The sequence below is a fragment of the Muscardinus avellanarius genome (assembly GCF_963383645.1).
Source record: "Muscardinus avellanarius genome assembly, chromosome: X".
In the NCBI taxonomy this organism is placed as follows: domain Eukaryota; kingdom Metazoa; phylum Chordata; class Mammalia; order Rodentia; family Gliridae; genus Muscardinus; species Muscardinus avellanarius.
In genome coordinates this window covers 113,030,421-113,041,642 of record NC_137792.1, presented here as the reverse complement: position 1 = coordinate 113,041,642, position 11,222 = coordinate 113,030,421, and the positions used below count along the sequence as shown (strand labels likewise).

The 11,222-nt window shown below is 44.3% G+C and overlaps 1 protein-coding gene across 1 annotated transcript in view; it reads left to right on the top strand.

Annotated features, from left to right (window-relative positions):
• The window catches only part of LOC308279033 (induced myeloid leukemia cell differentiation protein Mcl-1 homolog), a gene marked incomplete at both ends in the record, with an annotated part of 29,331 nt that extends 22,707 nt beyond the window's left edge, over positions 1-6,624 (top strand). Inside the window, one exon of the mRNA XM_080718999.1 lies at positions 6,124-6,624. Within this exon, the coding sequence (XP_080575125.1) occupies positions 6,124-6,624 (501 nt within the window). The remainder of the gene's footprint in view (positions 1-6,123) is intronic.
• Between the last annotated feature and the right edge of the window lie 4,598 nt (positions 6,625-11,222).

Here is an 11,222-nt window from a genome sequence, read left to right as displayed (position 1 = left end):
ATTATGATCTTTGAATAATAAATCTTTATGATCTTAAGATAATTGCTTGTCAGTGTGAGAGGTGAAAACTTGCATACCTTTGATAATTAGGAAGGCTAAACATATTTCTATGTTTCAAAGCATTCTCTTTTTTTCTCAGTGGGTTTCATAGACTTTACCCTATATTTATGTTGGAATTTAATTTTGTAACCTTTACTTTTTCTCATTATAAAAATAATATGTGTGCACAGTAGAAATTCCATTGAACTTAGAATTGAACTTAGAATTTTTAAAACATCCACATTCATACGATCAGAGACAACTATAATGTTTAGATACATTTTTGCTAGCTACCCCTATCTGCTTAGTCATTTCCATTTTTCACATTTAGCATAATTATACATAGCACCACAAACCATTTTCAAAGAATTATTTTATTAGCTCTGTAATAATTCATTGCTTAATCACAAACGTTCCATTTCTATGAATATTAAAATTTCCCCATTTCACTTAGAAACTATACTGTAATGAATTTTTTAGTACAAAAGTCTTTTGAATTTTTATCCTGACCTTATTAAAGAGTTTCCAGTGTGGAATCACTGAGTAAAATATTATCATTTGTTAAATACCTTAGCAGTTTAATGTTTATGTAAATGGTTCTTTCTTTGTGTCACAGATTATCCTGAATAGTTCCATTCTTATAGTATACATTTTTTGAGTGCTTATACTTGTATTAATTTTTTAAAAAGGAAAACATATTGGCCCATGCCTGTAATCCCAGAACTTGGGAGGCTGAGACAAGAGGATCACAGTTCAAGGCCAGGCTAGCAAATTAGAGAGAGCCTGTTTCAAAAAAAAAAGGGCTAGAGGTGTAGTTTAGAGGTAGAATGCCCTTGGGTTCAATCTCCAGTACCAAAAAAAAAGGGCCAGAACTCAATGACCCACATCCTCTGCCACATTGGCATTATCATTAATGTTTGTTAATGAACTATGTATGTAAACATAAGTGTATATGTAGGCTTTAAGGGTCTCTATCAATGCTTCTATATTGGAGAATTGGTCCTATGTTCTAGTAATTATAAAGTTTATGATTCAGTTGATCCATTTTTTTTGGTGGCACTGGGGTTCCTGGAAACCCTTCTACCTCCAGGCTAAACTCCCAGACCTATTTTATATTTTATTTTGAAACAGGGTCTCTTAAGCCAGCGAGGCTGGCTTTGAACCTGGGCGATCCTCCTGTCTCCGTCTCCCAAGCGCAGGGATTACAAGCGTGTGCCACCACACCTGGCCTCAATTGATCCATTTTGAGTAGACTTTTGTGCACAATGAGACATGTGTCTGATTTTATTCTTCTACATATAGATATGCAATTTGCTGAACACCATTTGTTGACAAGACTGTCTTTTTTCCAGTGCACGTTTTTGGCACCTTTGTAAAATATCAATTATCTCTAAGTGTAAGGATTTATTTCCGTGATTTCGTTTCGTTTCTATTCTATTGAACTGTTTTTGTGCTTACCATTCTCTCTCTCTCTCTCTCTCTCTCTCTCTCTCTCTCTCTCTCTCTCTCTGTGTGTGTGTGTGTGTGTGTGTGTGTGTGTGTGTGTGTGTGTGTAGTGCTGGAGACTGAACCCAGGGGAATTCAACCTCTGAGCTACATCCCCAGCCCAAATTATTTATTTATTTATTATTTTTATGGTACTGGGGATGGAACCCATGGGCATTCTACCTCCGAGCTACACCCTCAGCCCTATTTTTTATTCTTTATTTTAAAACAGGGTCTCACTAAGTTGCAAAGGGCCTAAGTAGTAGCCGAGGCTGGTCTCAAACCTGGATTCTCCTGTCTCAGCCTCCCAAATGCTGAGATTACACGTGTGCGCCACCATGCCCAGCTCCAATTTTTTATTCTTTATTTTGAAACAGGGTCTCACTAAGTTGTAGAGGGCCTAAGTGCTGAGGCAGATATGAACCAGGATCCTCCTGTCTCAGTCTCCCAAGTACTAGGATTACAAGTGTGTGCCATCACACCCAGCTCCATGCTGTTTTGTTACTATAGCTCTATAGTATAATTTGAAATCAGATATTGTGATATCCCCTGCATGTTTCTTATTATTCAGGATTTATTTTAGCTATTCTGGGTCTTTTGTTTTCTATATAAATTTTAGGATAATTTTTTCTCCTCTATGAAGAATGACAAGGTATTCTAAAAGAAATTGTGCTTAATCTGTAGATCATATTTGGTAGTATGGCCATTTTGACAATATTTATTTTGCCTATCCAAAAACATGGGCAGTCTTTCCATCTTGTTTGGTCTTCTTCAATTTACTTTCATCATTTCTACTCAACGCAGTACTAGAAGTACTAGCCAAAGCAATCAGAAAAAAAGGAAAGAAAGAAAAAGAAATCCCATTACTTGGGAGATTGAGATAGGACCATGGGTTCAAGGACAGCCTCAGCAATTTAGTGAAACTCTCAGAAACCTAGCAAGACCCTATTTCAAAGAAAAAATAAAAAAGTTGAGGGTATGGCTCAGAGGCGGCTTCTTCTTCTTCTTCTTCTTCTTCTTCTTCTTCTTCTTCTTCTTCTTCTTCTCCTTCTCTCTCCCTCTCTCTCTCTTTCTCTCCTCTTTGTCTCTCTCTCTTTCCTGCCACCATGAGGTGAGAGCAATGCCCTACTGCTTTGGTCTCTACCTTGGATCCAGGCAACCATGGAGTAAACTTCTAAAACTGTGAGTCAAATAAACTTTTATTCTCCTAAATTGTTCTGGTCAGGTATTTTGGTCACAGCAACAAAAAGCTTGACTAATCTTTCACAGTAAACATAGGGGAAAAGCTTCATGAAAGCTTTCACTGATTTCAAAGATTTCATTGATCTAACACTAAAAGCACAAGCAACAAAAATACAAGTAGAATTATATCAAACTAAAAACAATGAAGAAAACAATTAACAGTAAAAAACTTATGGAATAAGAAATATTTGCAAAACATATATTTGATACCCAAAATATATAAGGAAATTCTACAGGTCAGTAGTGAAAAATGAATAACTTTATTAAAAATTGGATGGATTAAATACATATATTTCAGGTAAGATGATTAAAATTGGGCAAAAAATGGACAGAATTTTCCTTAAGATCAGGAACAAGACAAGGATGTTCACTGTCACCACTCCTATTCAACATAGTACTCAAAACTCTAGTCTCAGAAATGAAACAGAAAAATATCCCATATAGGTAACAAGTTGATCTTCTATAAAGGTGCCAAAACATACATTTGAGAAAGGACAGCCTTTTAAACAAGTGGTGTTGGGAAAACTGCCTATTCATATGTAGAAAAGTGAAATTAAACCCTAATCTCTCACCCTACACAAACATAAGAATCAACTCAATAGAAATTAGACCAGAAAATTTGAAACTGCTTGAAGTGGGCATGGAATCAACACTCCAACATATAGGTACTGGAAGAAACTTCCTCAATAAGACCCCAAAAGCTCAGGAAATAAAAATTAATTAATGGGATATAATTAAAAATTTTTGCACAGCAGAGAAAATCATTCAGAATCTATAGAGAGAGCCAAAGAATGGGAGAAGATCTACTTATCAGGAAAGGTCTAAAATCTAGAATGCACAAAGAACTTAAAAACTTAACATGAAAAAGACAAATAACCCAATCAAAAAGGACAACTGTATTAAAGAGACTCTTTTTAAAAGAAGAAATACAAATGGCTAACAAATACATGAAAAAATGTTCAACATCCTTAAAAGTCAGGGGAATGCAAACTACATTGAGCTTCCATCTAACTCTGGTTATAGTGGCAAGCACCAACAAAATAAATAACAATAAATCCTGGTGAGGATGTGGGGAAAAAGGAACTACATTACACTGCTGATGGGACTTAAAACTAGTACAGCTGCTATGGAGATCAGTGTGGAGGTTTCTCAGAAGATTGAGAATGCAATCACCATATGACCTAGTAATAGGGCTCCCAGGCATTTTTCTAAAGAAACTGAAGTCAGAATATTAGAGCAACATTTGCATATACATGTTCATAGCAAAATTTACTATAGTCAAATTGTAGAACCAGCCTAAGTGCCCATAATCAGGTGAATGGATCACAAAACTTTGGTATAAATTATTGAATATGCAATGTGTACACAATGGAATTTTAGTCAGCCATAATGAAGATGAAAATCACTCAATGGATGGAACTCGAAAATATTATTCTAAGCAGGTTAATCCAGTCTCAAGTAAAGTGGATGTATGTTGTCTCTTATATCTAGAAGCTAGAGAGATAATTGGAAACAAGGGTAACAAGAGAGAGGAGCAGAGACTCCTATAAAGTGACTGAGAAGGATTAGAGAAGAAAGAAGGGCGAGAAGAAAAAAAAGCTTGAAACCACTGAAATAATGCTACAAATATATGAGAAACTACCAATTCTAATCTCAAAGACATATATGAAAAGGGCGATAGGGGAAGGGGCCTATGGAAGGGCATCAAGTATCCTGTACATATATTATTTTCTACAAATGTATACCCCAATATTATGTAAAATTACAATTGAAATTATTTATTATGATTAGATAATTAACAATGATTAATTATTGATTAACTGGGTGAGACCTTTACAAGTATCTCAGGGACAGTGGAAACACTCCTGCATCTGTGTAAGGATGTGTTATATCTTGCTTCTTGAAGTTAGAGATGGGGGACAGTCCCATCATAGGCACATTACATCTCTTCCTTGCCTGCGCCTCTGGATACCTATCCTCCTCATTTGAGAGCCAATTCCCTCTGCAGATAGATTGATTTAGCCAAACTGCAGGCCTACAGGTGTATTTCTCTCAGCCCGGTGAGATATTCCAAGAGTCTTAAAAAGAGATTCCAAGGCTTGTTGAAACCTCACATAGACAGTTTAGTGTGCACGTGAAGTATTTGTGACCCCAATTAACGGAACACAAAATATACCAATGCGGAGGACAGGCAGAGAAGGACAACAACTGCTTCACTCCATGGCAAGAGACAACGATGAGATTTCCCATAACCCACATCGTGACAGACTCCTGTTACTTGCACATTGGCACCTCATGGTCGACTACACTTACATTCCTTAATTTCTGCGATACAAAAATTGCATCTGGCCAATTATGTGGAAAAGTACTTATTGACTCACTTAAAGCTTTTAGTCTTCATCACACATGTCAGAGAAAGAGAGAGAGAGAGAGAGAGAGAGATTTCATTCTCAGTACTGTTCTATGAATGTGCTTGTATTGGCTGAGGTTTCCAGACTATTACTTTGCTGTTTTATCTGAATGCAAAATGTGACCTGGACTCGATTTTGCTTCTTTGCATATATGAAAATTAGTTTGTGCCATCGGTAAAAAACAACAAACATTGGATATTTGTAGAGAACACGTTTTCTCTTGTAGAGCCGAGAGTGTTGAGGGGCAGCTAACTGCCTTGGGAAGCAGGGGCCCCGGTATCAAAGCCAGGCCAGATGAATTGTAAGAACGATGTAAAGGGACCAGTTATCTTAGGGCCCATTGTCCACTGTTTGTCTAAACGTGAGGAATGCCTCTCCTAGATGAATCTGTTTGTGGCTATCGCTGCCCCTGGGCCGTGTGAAATAGCCCTTCCCGGGTTTCTCCATCCTGCCCTACTATCGCCTTCTATCAGAGGATGCTGTTTGAGAGCGTTCTCTAATGAACTGCTGCCCGGGTCCTATAGAGAGCCAGCCCTGGGGTCGTGGGCGCTACGCGCACACCCAGCTTCTCTGTTTTGATGCTCACTGGTAGCCTGTGAACTCACGGCAGATGCTGTCTTTCAATTGCAGGTTCACAGCAAAGGCACACAGATGGGTTTGCAGGGTTTGGTCCAGGTGTCGAGGGAGGGGCTTGCTTCCTTTCATGCTGGTCCCCTTACCCTCGCCTTTGTGTGGCACCCCAGCCAACGCTCGCTCTGCAGATCAGAAGACCTTCCCTGGGCCTCACTGCTGCAGCAGATGGGGTGGATTGTCCCCGGCGGCGGGCTAGGGGACAGGTGGCTCCATGCCTTCCCAGGGACTCGTCGGGAGGTTAATGTTCAGCCTGGGCAAAGGCGCTGTCTTCCACAAGAGCGCACACAGCCTACTACCCTGCTGATGGCTGTAGGGGAAGCCAGAATTCTCCAAGGCCTGTTTTCCAGGAACCAAGGGCCCGCTGCAGAGGGACAGACTGCCACAGATGACGACAGTGTGGGAACACAAAACAGTGGCCGACTTTGGATTAGGACGACGGGCCGTTCTTTATATGCCCACACCTAAACACATTTTGTGCCTGCCCTGCGCCGAGGACCTCCCAAGAGGAAGGGCTCACCTGGGAGGAATCGCTGGTTGTGACTGGTGCCGCTGTTGGGCTGCACAAGCGGACCAAGGGGAAGACAGCTCCTGTCCGTGGTCCCAGGGACTCGCCGACCCCTGCCCGGGCACCCCGATGAACCCTAGCTGCTGCATTTTGCCAGAATTAAATCTGGTCCTGCTTCGAGTGTCTAATCATCGGGGTCTCCAGAAATGCCCTTTCCAGGATGGCTTTGCCCTGAGGCCAAAGGGCTCGGCGCTGCCCTTATGGAGGGGGCAGCCTGGAGCGGGAATGGTTTGCAGAAGGAGGCCGTAGCTGAGGAAGAGGAGGGCGAGGAGGGTACTTTCATAAAAGGCAGAAGGAACAGGAGGGGGGCAGCTGCGTCTTTCAAAGAGTGGGCTCCCTGTGTCCCCCTGAGGAGATGGTGTGAATCAGTGCATACCTCCGTGCGGCGGGGAGTGCAGGCACTCAGCAACTGACTGCAGGCAGCTCGTGCTGCTGTGTGGGGAAGCAGGGCGGCCACTGGTTTGTTTCTGAGGAAGCATGCTGCGTATTGTCAGACATCTGAGACCTTCCCACTGGTGCGGGGTTGGGCACAGACTGTGGACAAGTGAAAGTACTTAAAGTGGCTGACGCGTCCCCTGAAGGAAATGTCTGTCCCTCACTCCCTTGACAGCCAGCCATGCACAAGGCTCTTCTCTCTCTCCTGTCTCCGCCCTCCTCTGCGGCTGCTCCTCCTCCTCTTTCTCAGTCTGTCTTTCCCCTCCTTCTCTTCCCTGGGAGGCTCCTTGCTCTTTCTGTTTCTTGCTCTGTCTGTTTCCTCGCTCCTCGGCCATGTCACCAGCCACAGCCCTCTTCCCGTTCTCCTTCAGAGACACACGTGCAGCTCAGCCTTGCACAGTTTCCCGCCTCACGTCTCCTCTTTGCTGCGGGCGGCACTGCACTGGCCGGCTCTGACCACCCCGCACAGGGGCGCCCCAAGTTCCCAGGCTTGCCCAACTCCCAGCACTTCTGATATCTGAACCAAAGTCCAGGGCCCCCCTAATTTCTCATCAGCTTTGGCTTTAACTGTTCCTGTGTGGCTTCTGACCACAGTCATCACCTTACCATGCTGTTCCTCAAAGTCTCCCTGGTTAGGGCCATGCCCCAGTCTTCCTCTGGCCCTGGTGGGGCGTGGGCTTTCCTTTCCCTTCAGGAAAGAGAGTGCATCCGGGATGCCTCGGCCCCACCATGTCCTTGGCACCCCCCTGTGAGCGTACTCCTTGTTGGGCACACAGGAAGCTCTCCTCCCACAGCTCTGCACCTGCTGGGCAGGCTGGCTTCATCACCTTGAGTCCTGGCAGCCACCTGAAGCTTTAGCAGTAACCATATTCTGATGTGTGTGTGGGGGGGGGGCGTCAGGCCTCACTGCGGTCTATTTGCTTTCCTATCCATACACCTTTGGGAGGCGCATAGATCTGTGCACATTAACACCCCGTTCCCCTAGGTTTTCTCAGAAGAAACCAGTACCTCTGAATATCACCTCCCGCCTCTGCTCAAGGAAGTTTCTCTGTCAATAGCCCCTTGAGCTATTGAGGGAGCAGCCAGAGAGGTATTTTCCTTTACCCTTTCAACCCAAGATCCTTTCCTTTCCCTCTTGATAGGCATCTATCTCCTCCCCTCAGCAGCCGAGAATCTTCCCTAGCCTGCCTTCCAAACTGTGCAGAATCCCAGAGTGACCGGCAGCGTTCTCACCACTGGGAGCCAGAATAGGGCACTTACAAGACTTAGAGGAAGCCTACTTGTTTATGGAGCTGGAGATATAATATTATCTACATTGTATGCAGTATTATATATTCTGTATATACAACAATATATATTTGTGTAGCACAACTGTATATGTGTGTATATATATTGTATCATTGTGTATATGCACAATAATTTATACACAATATACAGTTGTGTATATACAATATGACATATTCTCTCTATATATTTATTTATATGCTTATATTCTTTTTATGCTGGCTACCAGGCAGGAGTCAAGAATACAAATCTTTAAGACTTGATGGCAGGAGAGAGAGAGAGAGAGAGAGAGAGAGAGAGAGAGAGAGAGAGCAAGTGCATGAATGAGAGCCAAGGGCTGAAATGATCAGACACACACACACACACAAACACACACACACACACACACACACACACACACACAATGTACCAGCCATGCCCCTAGGGACCCACCTCTGCCTTTGGTAGCCTACAGGGCAGGAGATCCTGGAGCATTTTGCATCCAAACTCTAGCACACTTTAACCTCCTGTGCGACCTTTTCTGTTCCCACTGTGGTTGCCAGGGGCTCTCCCAGGAGAGAGATCCTCCCTCCCATCCCATAGGGAACCCTCATGGCTCTGGCCAGGATGCTCCCCCTTCTTGGCTGTAAAACGAGCGTCCTGAGCATCCCCATCTAAACCAGAAGCACACTGGGATTATAGGAAACTCTGGTATGGTCCTCAGGAGCCCCGGACTCCACAGGACTCTGACTTGTCAGCATGAGATTTCGCTGCTCCAACTTTGGGACCTCAGCTTCCCAGTGAACAGCCAAGCTGACTACTGGGGAATTTAGACTCCTCAGACCAGACCGTGTGTGTGTGTGTGTGTGTGTGTGTGTGTGTGTGTGCGTGTGTGTGTGTGTGTGCGTGTGATGCAAAGGATTGAACTCAGGGGCATTCTAACGCCGAACTACACCTCCATCCCTATTTTATTTTTACTTGGAAACGGGTCTCCGCTAAGCTGCGGAGGGCCTCGCTCAGCAGCCGAGGCTGGCCGCAAACCTGCAACCTCCTGTCTCAGCCTACTGGGGTTACAGGCATGCCCCACCACGCCCGGCTCAGACCAGGAGCTTGATCCCCTCCTATCCGCTTAACTTTCTGAAACCCGCCCTGGAGAGCCTGAGTGGCAGAGATTTTGCAGCTCCTCTGGAACGCTTCTGGGAAAGGCCCCTGGTGGGAACCCCTTTCCTTTGTGCCGGGGGCTTTATTTTCCCAGGTAAGCCTCTGGCTCCCTGGCCTTGGCCCTCGGGCCTGTGTTTATGGGCTTTGGATCAGCGAGGCCATTAATTAAAGTAATTAACAGTATTTTCCTCTTTGGTCTTGGCCCTCTCCGTTTGCTGGCCCCCCTGCCCGCCCCAGGTTTCTCCTGGTTTTAACTGAGTGAGCAGAGCGCCTGGCTGCATCTCCATAGCAACCAGCAGTGAGGGCCAATTAAGCCACGACTGAGTCCTTAGACACCTAAGCTGATTACAGAGTCCAAAATATTGGCTGGAAGGAGCAAAACAGGGCAGGTCCTGGTTCATTCTGAACCCTAAGCTTTCCTGAGGTAGCGCCTGCCTCAGCTTCCAAAGGGGCCCGGACGTTTCTCTAATGAAATGCCTCCCTACTTTTGGAAGCTTCCTTGTTCTAGTCAAGCCCCCTGTGGCCCCGGCCTGTGTACGTTGGCCTTTCAATCGCAAACGTCTATCAATTCCTCTAATGAGGATATTCCAATTATGCCCCTCCCCAACATAGGCCACCTCCGCAGGATTTCTGCTGCCTTTTAAATTTCACTTACTGATGAAAGCTCTGGCGGGATTGCCATAGCAACCTGCCACCGGGCAGAGCGGGCCGCTGTGGGTCTGGACACTGACTCTCGAGGCTGATTATGGGTCTGGAAACTTGGATGGCTGAGCGAGATAACTAGAACAACACAAAGAGGCTCTTAGCAGGAGAGAAGGGGCGGCTGAATTCCTCGCCGTTGGGCACAGCCTGCGCCTCAGTTTTACTTTTGTCCCCTGTGTGCTTCGGGACTCTTGAGGAAGAAGAGGCTGGGGGTGGGAAAGGTTGCCCCCTGTCCAGGGTGAGTGTCTGGCTTTGGACATCAGAGTTGCGCCTTTAGGCTACCCTCCACCTTGTCCCTGAACCCACACCTGTGAGCCTGACCTCTCCACGGAGCACCCCCAGGTACTGTGTGTTACTTGTGCACACCGTGTACAGTGAGTGCATGGCTCCCAAAAGTGCCATCGAAATCATCCTGGAACTGGAACACATAATGAAGCCTTCCTAACACAGGACATTCTTCCAGGAAATCACACTAATGAAATCTCTTGCCAGCCAGGGGCAGTGGCACACACCTACATCTGTAATCCCAGTGTTTGGGAGGCTGAGACAGGAGAATCGCAGGTTTTGAGGTCTGTACTGGTAAGATAACGTGATTCTGTTTTAAATTTTTAATTTTTTTTTTAGTTTGAATTTTCTATTTTTTAAAAATTTTTATTGGTGCTTTGTATTCAAACATCATATTGGGTTAAAAAATTTGTGTGTACAAACATGTACACATCGCTGATTTAACCCCTACCCAATTCCTATCCCATTCCCTTCCCATCCCTCCTTCCCTTGCTTGGCTTATGACCCTGTTTTTAAATACATAACATAGGGTGGTGGTGTATCTTAGAGGTAGAGCATCTCTGGGTTCAATCTTTAGTACCACATTCAGAAAAAAGTCTTTGTCATGTGGTTTGAGGATTTCTGTTCAATGTCTGACAGTCTGGCTTGTTTACCTTCTGGCCATGGGTGACGGTGGATGGATGAGGAGCCATTTGTTGATTACTAAACACTCTTATTACTCTTACTACTACTCTTAGAATATTCTAAGCTTTACCAAATTCCTCTTTTCATTGTTAAAGGAAAACTTTTTTTTTCTGTGCTGGGGATGGACTGCATGGCTTTATGCATGCTAGAGGAACTATATTTTAAATACTTTTTGTCCAAATGTTAAGGTAATCTTTATTTCAGACTCTTGTAACATCTATCAGGACTTTTGCAATGGATAGTAGGGGAGAGAGATTGGGATCAACTCTCAATATAACAACAAGATGTGGAAATATGAAAACATATAACTAAGGATA